Source organism: Micropterus dolomieu, linkage group LG01 (genome assembly GCF_021292245.1).
Source record: "Micropterus dolomieu isolate WLL.071019.BEF.003 ecotype Adirondacks linkage group LG01, ASM2129224v1, whole genome shotgun sequence".
NCBI classification, from domain to species: domain Eukaryota; kingdom Metazoa; phylum Chordata; class Actinopteri; order Centrarchiformes; family Centrarchidae; genus Micropterus; species Micropterus dolomieu.
Window position 1 is genome coordinate 587,553 of NC_060150.1, and position 17,351 is coordinate 604,903.

The 17,351-nt window shown below is 42.4% G+C and overlaps 2 protein-coding genes across 2 annotated transcripts in view; one reads left to right on the top strand and one right to left on the bottom strand.

Annotated features, from left to right (window-relative positions):
- Positions 1 to 4,953, top strand: part of cdk15 (cyclin-dependent kinase 15) — an 11,150-nt gene extending 6,197 nt beyond the window's left edge. Inside the window, exons 11-13 of the mRNA XM_046050884.1 lie at positions 2,242 to 2,290; positions 2,442 to 2,584; positions 4,547 to 4,953. Coding sequence (XP_045906840.1) covers positions 2,242 to 2,290; positions 2,442 to 2,584; positions 4,547 to 4,659 — 305 coding nt within the window. The 3' untranslated portion in view covers positions 4,660 to 4,953. The remainder of the gene's footprint in view (positions 1 to 2,241; positions 2,291 to 2,441; positions 2,585 to 4,546) is intronic.
- Positions 1 to 17,351, bottom strand: part of LOC123971220 (NACHT, LRR and PYD domains-containing protein 12-like) — a 524,333-nt gene that overhangs the window by 402,619 nt on the left and 104,363 nt on the right. The gene's annotated exons all lie outside the window — the stretch shown is intronic.

A 17,351-nucleotide genomic window follows, 5' to 3' on the forward strand; every position in this document is an offset into this window, starting at 1 on the left:
GGGTCTTCGTAGATTTGCAGTGGTCTGATACTCCTTCCATTTCAATATTATCGCTTGCACAGTGCTCCTTGGGATGTTTAAAGCTTGGGAAATCTTTTTGTATCCAAATCCGGCTTTAAACTTCTCCACAACAGTATCTCGGACCTGCCTGGTGTGTTCCTTGTTCTTCATGATGCTCTCTGCGCTTTTAACGGACCTCTGAGACGATCACAGAGCAGGTGCATTTATACGGAGACTTGATTTCACACAGGTGGATTCTATTTATCATCATTAGTCATTTAGGTCAACATTGGATCATTCAGAGATCCTCACTGAACTTCTGGAGAGAGTTTGCTGCACTGAAAGTAAAGGGGCTGAATAATTTTGCACGCCCAATTTTTCAGTTTTTTATTTGTTAAAAAAGTTTGAAATATCCAATAAATTTCGTTCCACTTCATAATTGTGTCCCACTTGTTGTTGATTCTTCACAAAAAATTACAGTTTTATATCTTTATGTTTGAAGCCTGCAATGTGGCAAAAGGTCGAAAAGTTCGAGGGGGCCGAATACTTTCGCAAGGCACTGTAAATATAGAATAAATGGATCTGCGTTGTCCAAAACAGTTACCTAAGCTAAAAAAACAAGCCACTGATTACTGTATTATATTCCAGTACATTTTAAGACATTTCCACCATAAAATGGTGCAGAAAATGTCTCCAGAATGCCGGAAATTGACTATTTTACGCTCAACATCTTCTGGGAAAGGACCCTCAAGTCCCCCAGTAGTATATTTCATCAGTGGCCATTTATTCTAAATAGTTTTAAGATGTTTTGTTCTCGTGACTCTAATCTTGTGCAATGTCTCGTCTGGTGGACTGGAAGTGTTTCGTCAAACCCCTGCTCGCTCCTTATCTGAGCCCTTAAATGTCCCCTCCACTTTTCAACAGAAATTGACGCCCTTGCACGGGCTTATATAGTTAGAGCGCAGCAGGTGGTAATCTGTGATCGGCTGTCACGGCCCTCTGTGCGCAGGAGTCCAGCCTGCAGACTGAAAACAATTTAAAGTCATGACGTGATCCGTAATGAGACAGTCAAAGTATTTCAGTAATGTTATCACTTGTCCTCAGACTCTGTTGTATCTGAGACATGATCTGGTTTCAGTAAATGGACATTTAGTCGCCTTTCGTTTAACAGGCGTAGAAACCAAGTAGTTCAGCTCTGTCACATGACACAAAACAACCAGCCCAGAAGTAAAACTGGAGCCCTGATCGCTTCAAATTATTTTTTTGGGGACCCAATATTTCCTTGTGCCTCACCAAAAACAACCAGAGGGCAGAAAATCAGTCGGGTCTGACGGGGTTAATGCTCTAAATTTGAAAATACTTTCTCAGAGATCGGGCTGTGTGAAAGTCAGAACAAAGGGAGGGAAGAGTGAGATCAGCAGCTGACCTAAACATTAATCATCGAACATAAACCGTGTTTTTACAGTAAACGGCTCAGAGGAGATCGCCTCTCGCAGCTGGAGAGTTCAACCTGAGGATAATGAGGTGTGATTACTCAGCTCAGGGCCTCCACCCACACAGGGCTCAAAGATTCACATTCTTTAAGGTCGGGGAATCGGTCCAGGTCCGTGTGAGACCTTCAGTGGGCTCTTCATCTGTTCCTCAGTGGGTCACGGTTTAGGTTTTTCTCTATTTCCTGGTTTATGTTGAAAGATTCTCATGCAGGGCTCCAGACTAACGTTGCACTGGTTCATTCTATATCAGTATCTCTGATGGCAGAACAGACGTGCAGAAATCCAAAGAAGCTGCAGGACCTGAATGAAGGAAGTTTCCTTCAGTATCACAGTAATCCAGTGAAATCTGTCTGTACATTCATGGGTACACTGCTAATAGGAGTCGCTAACAGGAGCCGCTAACAGCTTAATCGGCTACTTAAAAGAAAACATGGCTCAAGTTGTCACCCACAGTGTAAATCCCTGACTCCATGGTACTGTTATACATCCTGTTTACCTCCTCCAAAGCGTTAAGAGAAATGTATTATAATATTCTAAAGTAAGCTTAGCTCGTTAGCATGCTAACATAAGCATCTTCAGTTCTGCAGGTATTTGGTCATAAAGCAAAGTGTTGGACACATTAACACGTTGACCTGATGGTGGTGCTGGATGTAAAGTTAGAGCATCACCAAACTTATTACAGCTCATCCTGAGGGGGACACGAAGGTCAGAACCACATTTATGAACTTCACTTTCTTTCTTTGCACAGAGCGGTTTGTTCACTGCGAGCCGAAGCAGTTTAGGACCGTTTGGAAAAGGTAAGAAAACAGTTTCAATACTTTATTAACTTACTTTTATTAAGGCTAAAGTGTTAGCATGGAGTCTACTGCTGCTCAGCCTAGATCTGGATTAGTTAGAAAAGGACTCTCTGTAGCCCTGCATAAGCCTGTTTGTGTTGATGTGGATCAGGTTGAACCAGCTGCCCTATAAGACCGAGGACCTGATCCAGAGGATGTTGAAAGGGGTCCCTACAGACCGGATCTCGGCGCAGGACTCCCTGCAGCACCCGTACTTCAGCACGCTGCCTCCTCCCATCATGCACCTCAGAGATAGTAAGAACTCCTGCCAAAACACCTTGTACATGCTAACAGAGCTACAAGCTAACAGAGGCTCATGCTAACAGAGCGACAAGCTAACAGAGCTACAGGCTAACAGAGGCTCATTCTAACAGAGCTACAAGCTAACAGAGGCTCATGCTAACAGAGCGACAAGCTAACAGAGCTACAAGCTAACAGAGGCTCATGTTAACAGAGCGACAAGCTAACGCAGGCTCATGCTAACAGAGCTACAAGCTAACAGAGGTTCATTCTAACAGATACAAGCTAACGGAGGCTCATTCTAACAGATACAAGCTAACGGAGGCTCATTCTAACAGAGCTACAAGCTAACGGAGGCTCATTCTAACAGAGCTACAAGCTAACGGAGGCTCATTCTAACAGAGCGACAAGCTAACGGAGGCTCATTCTAACAGAGCTACAAGCTAACGGAGGCTCATTCTAACAGAGCGACAAGCTAACGCAGGCTCATGCTAACAGAGCGACAAGCTAACGCAGGCTCATGCTAACAGAGCGACAAGCTAACAGAGGTTCATGCTAACAGAGCTACAGGCTAACAGAGGCTCATTCTAACAGATACAAGCTAACAGAGCTACAAGCTAACAGAGGCTCATTCAGGTTAGTAGTAGATAACATTTCCTCGATAAAAGTGTTAAATTCACAAGAACAAAACTTTTAAATTCCCTGAAATGAAACAGAAACATCAAATCACTCTGGTGTTTATATCTGAATACGCCCAATTCACAGTGAAGTCTCTAAAGTCTGAAATCACTGCTGAATGCTGAATGCTGCATGGATGACACACGGCAGAGGTATGTGTGATGTTGCAGCCTTGAAAAATGAAGTGATGACAAAAAACTGAGAGTTTCTCATAAATGTTTTGACTATAATGTCAGAGAATATTCAAGTTTTTTACTTGTAGATTTGTGATAAATTTCCCCCTCATAAATTCAACACTTTAGTTTTTGGGGATTATTAACCCTCTCCTCAGGCTCCATTTCTAACAATTACAATGGACCTCAGATGCAGTTGTACCTTCACATCATACAACTAGAAAACTGAATCAAGAACTCTGTGAGGATAGTTACAGATTCGCCCTCCTGGCTTTCTTAGCAGCTTCGGCCGTGTACGTTTCTCTACACTCCTGAAATCCTGACACTCTGAACACGTGTTCTTCTGGGGAAACACGGAGCAGGAGCCAGAGTTTGTCCACCCTGATAAGTAAAATCTGAGTAAGTTAAACTGTCTGTCTGCTGGAGGACACACACAGTGACATGGGTATCTTGGTTCTCTGTGACCTGCCTGACAGGCGACGCTCAGGACTCAAATTTAGTATCTGTTTTGGTAGTAAATTTGTTAAAGCTACACCAGCTGGGATTTTTATCCCCAAAATATCTATTTCATTATCACAAATAAGAAAAGAGGCCGTAGTTTGACTGTTTCCTGTTATGTGTTTTTTTTTATATATATCAAAAACTGTCTCTTTTGTGTTCCTGTAAAATGTCTCATCTTGTAAACATATGAACTTAATAAAATGTAAACTATTATTGCAGCCACACACCTGTCTGTCAGGTAAATTCCCTCTAACATCTCAATAAAAACAAGGTTTTAAAACAGTTTATTTCTTCACATATTTTACGTTTTTGTGTTTTACATATTTATTTACTATTTCTGATAAATGAAGGATTTATTTAGTGTTTTATTTATTTATAGCATAATTCGTTTGTCTGTTTTTTATTAGTTCTTGTTCTTTTATTCAGTTATTGTTTGCTGAACCTGTTCTGAATCATTTTTTTTGTTATTATCGATGTAACTCTGGTAACCAGAGGTTGGAGGTGAATAAGTGTTAAAACATGTTTGTATTTCTGCTGTAATGATGTCGTCATATTTAGTTATGTATTTATTGTATTTAATAACTAACATGAAACTTTTGATTCATTCATCTTCTGTGTTTTTCAGCCGTGTCCATTTTCAAGGTGCCCGGCGTTCGTCTGGAGACGGAGGTCAGAGACATCTTCAACCCGGGACGGAGGGTCAAGCCGTCCCTGCTGCCCTCGGCCAAGTGCTGGTGAACAGCCCTCAGATTGGCTGCGAGTGCAGAGCTGATGGTTGCTCACATGTAAATCTGATTTAATCTCCGTATTAGTTGATTTAAATATAAAATGTTCCCTTCATGAGGTTTAGTCCTTCAGGACGTCCTGTTAGCATTCGTTAGCATTCGTTAGCAGCGCCGCTGCAGATTCATCAGGATTTATTCATGTGTTCTGGCTGATGAAGTCCCCTGAAACTGTTCATGAATAATGAGTGAATCTTTATTTGTTCTTGTACCAAAGCTCCCTGTTGACAATAAAGCTGCTTCCTCTGTCTCCATCTGTGGCATCTTTATCACCCGTCCTGGCACCTCTCAGCTTGTGTGTTTATCTAAAGTCGTCGTCAGTAACTAATGTGGTCAGTTTATAATGAAGCTTCTTGTCATTTAAAAACCTCCTGTGAGTCGTTTTTATCAAGATTTACCATCTAAAGTTTATAGAAACAAGCAGCTTCTTATTTCCTGTCATATTACAGTTCGAGATGTTTTAAATAAAAGTCCTAAAACAAGTCAAACTTCTCCTTGTCGCATTTCATTTATAAAGGGAGAAAGACACGGGCAGATTAATGCGAATTAAAATGATGGTTAGTCTAAATTCCAACGCGGCGTCGGAACGTGTCTGACCAGCTTTCATAGTGTCCTCCTGCAGTGAAGAAGGTGACCCTGAATGCCTCACAGTGTCCCATAAATCACCAGGACCCGGACTGTTCTGGTCTCAGGACTCTGCTGGTCTGAGCACAGCTGACTTGTAAACCTCCACAAACAACCTTCAGCTGTTTCCTCCTTCGTCCTGCTCCTCTTCCTCCTCCGACACCTCAACATCTGTCTGCTGTAAAAATCTCAGAGCGCTGACGGCGACATTTTTTACAGCGTGCCTCTGACTTCTTCATGGGGACAAAACAGGAGGTGCATTTTCTTTGCAGTGGAGTTTTTCTAACTATAGCAGAGCGAGGTGGGGGGGGACTCTGGTTGTAAAGGACCCCCCCACCTCCCTATTTTAGCCTGCAGGTCCCATTAGCACCCCCAACACACACACACAGCGAAACTGAACCCGATGGGGCCCATCAGGGGGCCGTCCCCGCCCTCGGTGAGTCAGAGGAGCTCATTTGGAGGTTTTCACAGAGCAGAAACACACTCAGCCGTCTTTTATGAAGACTTCAGTTTTGGACATTTGCTTTAATTTGAACTGTGAACTTCTGATCCCCACTTTTAATTAAGAAGTGAATTCAGGGGAACATCCGGCTCTAAACCCGGTTTTAAAAGGTCACACTGAAACCAATAAATTCAGGACGATGCTTGTTCACTGAGAACTTCAAACACATTTTATAAATATGGATGGAGTCACACAATACACATTTAAATGAGAAACAAATCTGTTGATCACGACAAACTTCAGTCGTCTAGCAGTTTATTTCTGGAGTATCAATGTAAAAGTTTATACGTGTAACTTTAAAAACATTACGTCAGATCACTGATCAATTTACACATTAACTGAAATTAAATAATTTATGTGCCGATGAGAGTTTATGAAACATATAACCTTCCGAACTTCCAGCAAGAAGAACAGAGGGAACAAACGAGGAAGAAAACGTCAAACAGAGAAACAGGGAAATCCAAATAATCCCTAAATCTCCTCAGATCCAGGTTTCCTCTGAGGGTTAAGAGCTCCAAATCTAATCTCAGAGTCTCGCTGTGTAATCTGGCTTCCTGCTGCTTGACCTGAAGCCCCGCAGTTTAACTCCCAGACACAAAGACCAGTCCGACCAGTGGGACCAGTCCCCACCACGGGGTTCGGGGTCATCCCCCCTCAGGCTTTCAGTTTAAAAAGTTTAGCAGCCAGATTTTAAAGCATGAATGGATCAGTTATCACAGTCAGAGGTGAATAAGTGTGTTTGATCAGCTTACACAGACATCATGGCCTAAATCTGGTGACCAGTTGCAGTTACCTGGCCGAGGGATGTAGATCTACTTTGAAGAACAGGACCAGTGGATCCACATTATTTATGGGCCCCTAGTAGTCAATGAATTAGCTGACTCTGCTGGACCGGGAGCTCAGACAGCATCCAGAACCGGCTTCCACACAGCAGTTGTTCTGATTGGAGCTTCTTCTAATGTAGTTCGCTAATGACATGCTAACACTTGGTCTTGGTAACAGTAAGTTAGCACTGTACGTAATAAGCTAGTTAGCCGGACAGGCTAACGTTAGAGCAGATAAATACAGTGTTTACTCCTTTTTCTTACACTTCTGCTCTTGTGTTTTGGGGTTTTTAAAGACCGAAACACAAATATGAAGCGTGAAGTCCAGTTTTAATGCAAACAACAGACACGCAGCTAGCATCTAGCAGCTAGTAGCTAGCGGTTTAATCTTTACAATACTGTAAAGTTTTCGCAGCAGATATAATTTGAGTATGGTGCCAGCGTTACTTAGCTGTACTCTGACTTTATTTGACCTGCTGTTGATTATTATTTTTGTTCTTTATGGATTTCTTACGTTCTTTAGTTGGACGCTGTATCGCTGCTTCTAGATGCTGCGAAGGCACAGAATCACCGTTTTGTTTTAAAGTTCTGGTTCATTTCACAAATTTGGGAATTTCACGTCCACGTTTACTTGTTTTTTGTGTGTTTGTCTGATTTGTTTATCAGAAGCTGCATATTAGCATGACTTCAGAAACGCCGCTAATAAAACAACAAAACAAGAAGTTCCACAAAAACTCGTCCCGTTGAGACGTTTTGAACAAGTTCCCGTATTAATATTTGTCGTATTCTTTTGATTGGCAGGGAAATCAAATGTCAATTTAATGTGGAAGTTTGATTGATTGGAGACATAAAAGAGAAAGAAGAAGGTGTTTGTGCATATTTAACTCTGTTTTTGTTTTTGGCATACGTTTGATGAGAAAATTCATTCACGAACAAATATCATCATAAATAAATCAAAATGCAGCAGCCTTTGATATCTGGCCTCAGAAGAATCAGAAGTTTGATGTTATTTTTGATCTGAAAAACAGTTGTTGTTTTCTCTCTTTAACTTTTTATTTCAGGGAGTTCCTCAACTTTCACCAGGCCGTCGTGTTACAGCTAATACGTTTAAAAAAATAAAAACAGACAGTAATAAGAGTTATTCTGCTCTACAACGCTGATAACACAATAAAATTGTTTAAAACTTAGTTAAGACCAACATCTTTTTGCTGTTGTCTGTTTAATCACAAACTTACGCTAATTCCACAAAATTTCTACAAAATTAGCAACAAGACGAGCTAAAAACCAAACCGAGACAATTAGAAAGCTAAAGTCAGAGAGCTAGCCCATCAAAAGAACGCTAGCTGCTGAGATAGCGATGGCTAAAACTAGAGACTCCGGCCGGCTATTAATTGCAGCACGTTCACTAGGTCGTTAGATCTTTAACATCTGTAACATGTGTTTGGAAAAGTTTAGTTTATTTGTTAGGTTTCAGAAAAGGTTTATGTTTGGCCTAAAAATTAGTATGCTATGTAAGTGATGTTATGTAACTTTAAAAATGGAAAATGTTGACTTTCGTGTTTGTTCACTCTTTATATGATTTCCTAACAGCTTCCTGACGACCTGGGACTGAGAACGGGCTGGTTTAACGTCTGGCATTAAGACTTCAGAATTTTGGATTTATTTAAATATTTAATAGATATTTCAATGTGTAACGTAAAAGAAATGTATTAATTAAAAATGTTTTAATTCTGAATTATAAATTAAAAAGCTAAGAGAAGACATTTAGTTTGTAGATACAAAAGAAAAATATGTAAAATAACTCACAAAATTCCATATACAATATAACTTTATCAACACACTTTTACCAAACAGCATTTCCGAGCACCAAACATAACAAACTGTCTTGCCTGTAAAAAGTGAGTCTAATAAAATTAGACTTGAATGGATAAATCTTTGAATGAATCTGAATCTGTTCCATGCTTGTTATTTCAGACGTATCTGAATGCAGTGTGGTGAGTGGGAGCTGCAGGCTGTCAGGTAAATATAACACACATCCTCCATCAGTAAATCACCTGGAGACAAACACGCTGTCACAGCGCTGACCTCTCATCGACCTCTCCACAGGAAGCCGCTCGGGGCGAGTAAACACGTCAGGTAGGTGAGCTGTAAATCAACGTCCAGACAATAGAGTTCACGTCTGACGCTGCAGCAACAACCCTGCTGGAAACCGCTAACGTCTTTCTGACATCCCTGACATGCAGGAGTCTGTCGGACAAAACTGTCTCCTCATTCACACTCCGGTGGACTCTCCCTGTCTGCCGCACACAGAGTTCAGTGTATCCCTGCAGAAAAATAGAGAAACTCTTGGCAGGATATTTAGAATAAAAATAAATCAACCAGCTGGAAGTTTCTACAGCTGATTTAGTCTGGAAACATGGAGGAAGGGAAGAAGCTCTGCACACTGTGACTGATCAAACTACATGTTGGGTTTCTGTTTATCACTGCAGCCCTGCTGTGTTTTACTTTTCACCAGCAAACACGACGACGCAGAACAGAACAGTCTGCTGTTCTTCAGCAGGGTGAACGTGTTTCTCTTCTTCTTCACTCAGACTTGAGGAATCACAGCATGTGTGAGCGACGCTTCCTGTTCAGCTCAGGGTTTATCTTCAGACACGGCGAGGTGTTTTCGCTCTGAAAACACACACACAAATACACACTGGAGCATAAATACTACAACTACTGCAGTTCTTGGAGATTTCTTCCTGCATCTGTTGATGTAGATGATTTTGTCGCTGAGTTAGAAGCTTGCTCTTCTCACTGCGTCTTCTCGTTCACACGGTTCGTTTAAGGAGTCTGTTTCAGGGTGAACCTTTGCAGTTGGTCAGCATGTGATCTGCATTTAAACCGACTCTGTAACACCTCAGCTGCCTCGTCGTCATGACGACACACAGCTGACGGTGTTGTTTTGAGCCCAAAATGCAATAAGACGGTGATTGAATTGAGTCTGATGAGCTGCACATGATGTTTACTGCGCTCGCTGTGTCGCTGTTTTACTTCTGTTCATTTCTTTTTTTATATATGAAGGTAAATGTTGCTGTTGTTTCTGTTGTTGTTGTTGTTGTTGTTGTTGTTGTTGTTGTTGTTGGGACAGAAATGGTATTTTACCCCCATGCACAGACAGCTGAAGAAACATTCTCAGGAATCTGTTCCTCTGCTCTCTGAGCTGGTTTCTGGACGTGTGCTCTGGATCACGACTGAAAGATTCAGCATGTCTCAGGTCTGTGAGCTCTGACCCTGGAGGAGGAGGAGGTTTCACAGGACCTGACTTCCTGTTGTTGTTGACACCTGTCGCCGCATGCAGGTGTTAACAACAACAGGCTGTCTGTCTCACGGCTGCAAAGAATTTCCTTCACCGCCGTCGTCATGAAGCTGCTTGTAGTGACTGAACGTCCCTGAACCCGGTGGACTTGGTCTGGACTGTGTTCGAAGGGTTAAAACTTTTTTCTCAGCCCGCCCCGCCCCCTCAAAAGACCCTCTTTGTCCTCTTTTCACCCTCTCCTCTTCTTCTTCTTCTTCTTCTTCTGCCTCTCTCTCCGCTCTTCTTCTCTGCTCTGACCTGTGGGCGGAGCTCCTTTGTCCCCGCCGTCCCAGAGTGCATCTGGGCCCCCCTCCGGGCGGCTTGTCATGTTAATGTGTGTGAATGGGATGGTAATAGGATGTTAATATCATCTGCTCTTTAACATAGCTTCCACTGTGCAGGAATCCCCCCCGGACCCCCTTCACATGGCGGCTTCTCATCTTGTTTCAGTGGGGGAGGCCGAGGGAGGCGGGGGGGGGAGGTGGTTCCACTTGAGGGCATCGATCCTCTTTTAAAGAATAATTTAAAGAAGCCAAAAAGCTGAGCAGAGTCTGAGAGTGTGACGGCGTCAAAACTCACTGAGACTGTTTTGAACATTTTCTCAACATGTTTTACTCCTGAATGAAACAAATCCTGTAAAAATCTAAGAGCTGTGGACCAGAAGCCCATTCAGTGGTATGACCAGTTGCTTAGGGGCCCCTGGCCTCTGAGGGCCCCACCCACTTTAGCCTCAGCATGCTTATTTGTACAGTATGTGTGCTTAAGCTAATATTTACAACAGAAACACAAAGTTCCTTGGCGTTCACGACCTCGTCTGGTGCCTCCACTTCCTGCTTTTCACCATGTGGATGGAAAAAACCGCAGAGAACCAGAACTGGAGAACTTGCAGCGAGATGTGAGAACAGCCGAGAGGATCGTAGGGGTCTCTCCAGGACTGCTACCAGGAGCTTCTGGTAGTCCGTTCACCCTTCAGGCAGCTCTGCAGCAGCTTCTTCCCCCGATCTGTCAGACTTTCAAACACCCTGCTGACATCCACTGCAGGAGCGCCCCCACCTCCCCGGGGGCCCCAAACCAGCACCACATTCCACTGCATACTATGCACATCACGTTCATGCTTTACTGTCCATATCTATAACAACATATTGGTGCTTTACTGCGATCAATGTGAAACCAGTCACCACACAGTGGTTTCAATTAATTAAATAAAACGTAAATCGGTCGATATAAAAATAATAGAGGAATAAATTACACATTGAAAGCTGTTTGGTGTAAATGAGTCTTAGGAAGTGAAACCAGGACTCTGAGCCTGATCTCCTCTGGCCCCACAGTGTAGGGGCCCGACAGCAGAGGCCCTGTCTCCTTTGGTTTTTAGCCTAGACCTTTGAATAGTTGGATCTAGAGGATCTGAGTCTGCTGCTGCGTCCCGGCTCACAGGGGGATGAACGCTCAGAGATACGTGAAGGCGTCTGGCCTTAAAAGTAATTAGAAGAATTTTATATTAAATCCTAAAAGGCAGGACGCTAATGTGGTTCCAAATTCTGCAGCATTTTGGACTAATTGTTGGCGATTAATTGACTGAGACAGGACTATAGTGAAATAAAAGACTAAACCTGGAGTATATTTAAGTCCTAATCAAAACTACCCCTAGATTTCTGGCCAGGAGCTTGTAAGCTGCTAGTTCACCATACGTTCTTTAGGATGGGAGACTGAGTCCATATGATGTTGACAGATTAAGTTGTAGGAAGTTGTGACAGTCAGTACTTTATTTCAGCATCTATTACGCACACGCTATCCACTCAGTGTAAATGTTTACATACTGCTGCTGTGAACTACTTCTGATGCTGCTAATATTTGAGTATGCGCTGAATGCACTTAGATTGTGTGTATAATTATTAGCACTTCGGTCACACTGCGCTCTCTACGCTTTAGTCTCGTCTAATGTCAGTTACAGTGTCGTGTTGTAAGTTGTATTATTGTGACTTTGTTTTTAGCACCGTGTGAAACGACATCTCTTCTGCTGGTGAAGTTAAAAAAACTTCTGTCAGATCAAATGCAGCACAGTCAGTGTGAAGTTTTCTTTCTGATACCATTTGACTTCATGAGAGACTAAACAGGACGTGGATCAGCGATGAAAACACAACCTCAAATAAAAACCTAAATATTCTTTATTTCGGACGCTCTGAGGCGAAACTCAGCTATTGATCTGTTGCAACATCACCTTCCTTCATCCCAGTCAGATCAAACTGCACACAAAGCCTCGTCTTTCTGTCAACACATTCATCATGTAAACCAACAGTTGCATCAGACGCAAACCGCCTGCAACACAACAGAAACAGCCTCCATGGGAAACTGCCGGACGCATTAAGTGCGATCAGAGCGAGCGATCCCGACTCCACCTCCGAGTCTGACATCAGACGACTCAGAGCAGCAGTCTTTGTGCTTTTTCCAGCAGAGAAGGTTTTCTGAGAGGACGGGGGAGTCGTTGGGGGGGGCGGTTTCACATCTGGTTTACGTATCAGGAGGACAATGGATCCCATCCAGCCTGAACTGATACTCGATACAGCTGAGAGCCTCTGCAGCTCTTTAATCTGATCATCTGCCAGGAGGTCAAACGGAGTCATCTGTGAGGCCTCGTTCAGTCTGCACGTTTTCTTTAAAGAGAAAAGTGTTGAGATCTGAAGACAGGAAATGTTTTAACTGCTGTCAGTCCATCAGAGTAGAAGAGATTCTCCCTAAAGCCACTATTTAACGTGCTAAGCTAGGCTAAACACATCCTGTTATAACACTGAGTAAATGTAAACAGCACTGGATGTATAGCTGCATTAGCTAACTACAAACTGCTAACATAATGTTGAACATGCAGCTCCTTTAACATCTGACTTTAAACACATTCAACGATGCTCGCTGCTTTGTAGCTACACTGGAAAAGTAGACTTTTAATTCGGTTTCGATTGAATCAAACAGCTCTGAACAAAGTGTGCATAATGTGTTAGCTAGAATTAGTTAGCTTGGAAGCTATTGTTCGGTTTTACTTGCTCTTTAGCTTGTTAGCATGGCTATACCTCACCGGCAGCTTGATAGCATGGTTCTTTTGTGACTACATTTTTAGCAGATTTTTCTGTTCTGTAAATCTTTGTGCTAAGCTAGGCTACGTGCACCCTGCAATAATCTTTGCACTGGACACACAAAGATGAAACTGATTCATCTGACTCAAATAATGATTTAATATTTAATATTTCCCCGTCTGATTGTCAGCTGAATAAGTCTGCTCTCTTGCTAACAAATGTTAGCCAAACTATAGTCTGTGGGATTATTAGGAAATTATTTAGCCCGCTGGTTTCTTGCTTCTAACAAGGTTGTTTATTAGTCATTGACCAGCACAAGGCTGCATAACGAAACAAAATGTGTAGTTCCTTCATGCTACACACACAACATATAATCAAGTGTTTGTAGGTCTATATTAAAATATGTCCAATGACTGTATTTATGTCAGAGGTAACACATGTTTTAGTAATAAAGCCAGAAAAAAAGATTAAAAAACAAGTTTGAAGGAGCTATCGGCTGCTGCTTCTACAAACTGTCGGTGGCAATAGCAACGTAGCATGTTTTTATCGTCATCTTTAGCATGTTAGCATGGGTTCCTCTTAGCTCGGAAGTCGGAGCTGGGAATGATGTCATGCCCCAGTTGACCACGTTCCAGTTAACATGTCGGAAATTGTCCAACTCCGGTTTATAAAAGCACATTTCTCTCTATTAACGCGTACTAAACGCAGTAGCAACACGTCCACAGACAGCAGCTGGACAACACGTTGAGACACAGAAGTGCTAATAAACTACAGCTTGTTACTAACTTCTGATACTCAGAGCAGCCATGTCGGATCATGAAGTCAGAGGTGGAGCGGTTCTCCCGACTTTCTGAGTCGGAAATCCGACTTCAGGCGGCGTCCATTTGAAATTTTCTGACTTCACAATACAAATGTAACGCTCCATTAGCCTGGCTATGTCACAAGTACTAGCTTTTAGATGGAGCTAGGCTAACAGGTTCCCCTCGCTTCCACTCTTTGTGCTAAGCTAAGCTTGTTCTCTGCTCCAGGCTGACATGATACGAGCTGGGCTCCGAATCCCCAGAGAGGAGGGGGAGGCGAAGCCCCTCACCTCTGTCTCTGGTTTTCTTCAGCAGCACTTTCTCAGGAATGTAAGAGGAGATGAAAAGATGGGGGGAGGGGAGCCGAACACACTGCAGCAGAAACTCAACGGCTGAGAGAAGCAGGAAGCCAGGACGCGTGAATACTGATCAATTTTGTGTTTGTGAATGTTAAACTATTCTCTGTGAGCTAATGAATGAAACATGAAGCTCCGTCCTCCCCGCTCACATTTACATGAGCTTTACTTGGAGCTGGACACAGTGCAGTGATCTAAAGATGATCACACTTTACTGTCCATCATCATCATTATGTAAAGTTTATGCAGTGAGACCAAGTCAAATTGTCTTTAATCTGCTTTTTCAGCCGTACTGACAGAAAACAAAATCCTCTTTTACCCCCCCCCCACCCCCCCCTACAGTTTATGTTCATATAAGTGAAACGTATAGGCAGAAACCCCTGAGAGGTAAACATTAGAAGGAGAGTGGATGGCGTCTTTTATTTTGAAAAGCTCAGGCCTAAAAAGGCCGTGTGGCGTCGGTGGTGTTTTGGTTAACGCCGTGTGTGTTTACACTCCGTCCACTCCTCCTCTCTCGGCTCTGAGGAACGATGGAAACTCGTCTGTCAGATAAATAACGGAGAGATTCAGTCAGTGGAAAAGCTGTCAGAGTGAGACTCTCAGGAACGTTTGGGTTTTTATCTCCGGATCAGAAACAGGAAGCTGGAAGGTTCATCTCAACCATATTTCTGTTTTTGTTTACATTTTTATCTCCATGTCGTTCTGTTGCTTTTTAAAAATGTCTTTGGATAAATTAAACAAACCTTAAAATCTCTGAGGGACTGGTGACCTCCCCCTGACCTCCTCAGGGTGTGGTGGATCTGGTCCTGGATCTGAGTCCCACAGGACGGCGAGTTTTCTGCCAACAGCTGATGGAGAGGGAAGATAAAAACAAGTTCATCAAGAACAGAACGTGTTTATCTGACATCAGATCTTCCTCTACAGACTTTCTTATCGTCTTGGACTCGGGGGGCCGATTTGGGCAGGAACCAGGCGGGTAGAGACAAAAACCTGCATCGTTTGAATTCATTTTGTCATCGTCCACACGTTCAGAAGGGAAATCTAAACTCGGAGGGCACTCAGTTATAAACGCGAACCGATAGACGAATCTGAAGGCGCATTAAATCCGACGTCGACCAATAAGAAAGCTCCTGTTCTGTCTGAAGCCGGCGAGCGATCAGTGAGTCATGTGTCAGGCTTCAGTTATCGACTGATTTAAGTTTAAAGAAAGAAACGCATCCCCCTCTTCTTCCTTATGTCAGAGGGTTTTAAAAATAGATCAGAGCCTGAACCCTCATCTTCATATGGAGATGAGACAGAGTGGGGGGGGGGCAACTCATCCAGCAACGGCCGCCTGCAGAGAGATTTAAATAAAACTGAATGATGAAGTTTTAATGTGTTTAATAAATTTTTTCCTGCTTTTCAGTCAGATTCACATAAATAGAAATGTTGCGTTTGATGACGTTTTATTTTTCTCACTCATAACATCTACTGTTTGATTTCGGTCCTCGGTCTTCACAGCTTCTCTCCCACACATCCTTCAGTCCATCCCCAAGTTTCGGTCTGTCAGCATCCTGAGCCCAAAAGTCAGCGCCGCCATTTTGTTTACTTAAAACTTTGATTGCTGCAGTTTGCGTCAAAAGTCGCGCTCCTTCCTCTCAGAGTCAAACACATGTTGAATGATTCAACATGTGTGACTTCCACCTCCTGAGGAAATCCTGATCTCTCCATCCAGAACAAATGTCCAGAAATCAGCTGCAGACCCTGAAGATTAGCTGTGCTTTTTTTACAGTGTGATGATGCCTCTAAATATAGAAACTGTTTTAATGGCTGCTTTTAAGGAGAAACGTTCTGTTTTGTTTATGGAAAACGTCCTGATGGTGGTAAAGGTGCAGGACCCCAAAGAGGTTTTAATAAATCTGATCATCAAATGATTAACTAGAAATGATTAAAATAAAATAAAAAATGTTTTCTGTGACATACTGGTAGTTTTATCCCTCGAGGTTTCTAATAATTATTATAATGAAATGATCTGACGAGGGAACATCACTCTGCAGCCTGTGACAAAATAAACGTGTTTTTTAAGGAGACACAAGTGAAAAGGTTCGGGAGATGATTGAAATTAGCGCTCAGCAGGTCGTCTCCTCTGGGTAAACTGAGTAAACCTCCCCCGTCCTGTGCAGATGTTACCACAGCAGTGTTAACTCTGACACTGAGCTGCTGTTCGCCAGCGTTCACGCAGAAAACAGGCCTGTGCTAAAACAACAACATGAAGTTTAGGTAACAGATCCATGAGCCTGCAGGTTTATAAAACCCAGCCGGTGTTTCCAGCAGCTTGTGAGCTGCTCTGAACAACTGCAACATGTTCAATCTGAAGAACCGTGTGGAGAAGAGGTTTGAAATAAATGAGCATTTAATGTTGTAAGAGAGGCTGATTTCAGAGGGAGGATGTGCAGAGGGCTCAGCTGCTGCTGCTGCTGCTGCTGCATGTCAAACAGCAGCGTGAGTCATGTTTGATTCAATCTGCTGTATGTGTGTTCATGAACTCTCAGGTAGACTCATCCAGAGAGCCTATTTAAAACACCAACTCAGTCATGTGACCTGGTTCTCTGCAGCGTCTCTTTGTAGTTGTCTTGTATCTGTAATCGTTTTGTGTTTCTTTGTTGTTATTATGTGTATCTTTGTAGTAATTTAGCGTCTCTTTGTAGTTGTCTTGTATCTGTAATCGTTTTGTGTATCTTTGTTGTTATTATGCGTATCTTTGTAGTAATTTAGCGTCTCTTTGTAGTTGTCTTGTATCTGTAATCGTTTTGTGTATCTTTGTTGTTATTATGCGTATCTTTGTAGTAATTTAGCGTCTCTTTGTAGTTGTCTTGTATCTGTAATCGTTTTGTGTATCTTTGTTGTTATTATGCGTATCTTTGTAGTAATTTAGCGTCTCTTTGTAGTTGTCTTGTATCTGTAATCGTTTTGTGTATCTTTGTTGTTATTATGCGTATCTTTGTAGTAATTTAGCGTCTCTTTGTAGTTGTCTTGTATCTGTAATCGTTTTGTGTATCTTTGTTGTTATTATGCGTATCTTTGTAGTAATTTAGCGTCTCTTTGTAGTTGTCTTGTATCTGTAATCGTTTTGTGTATCTTTGTTGTTATTATGCGTA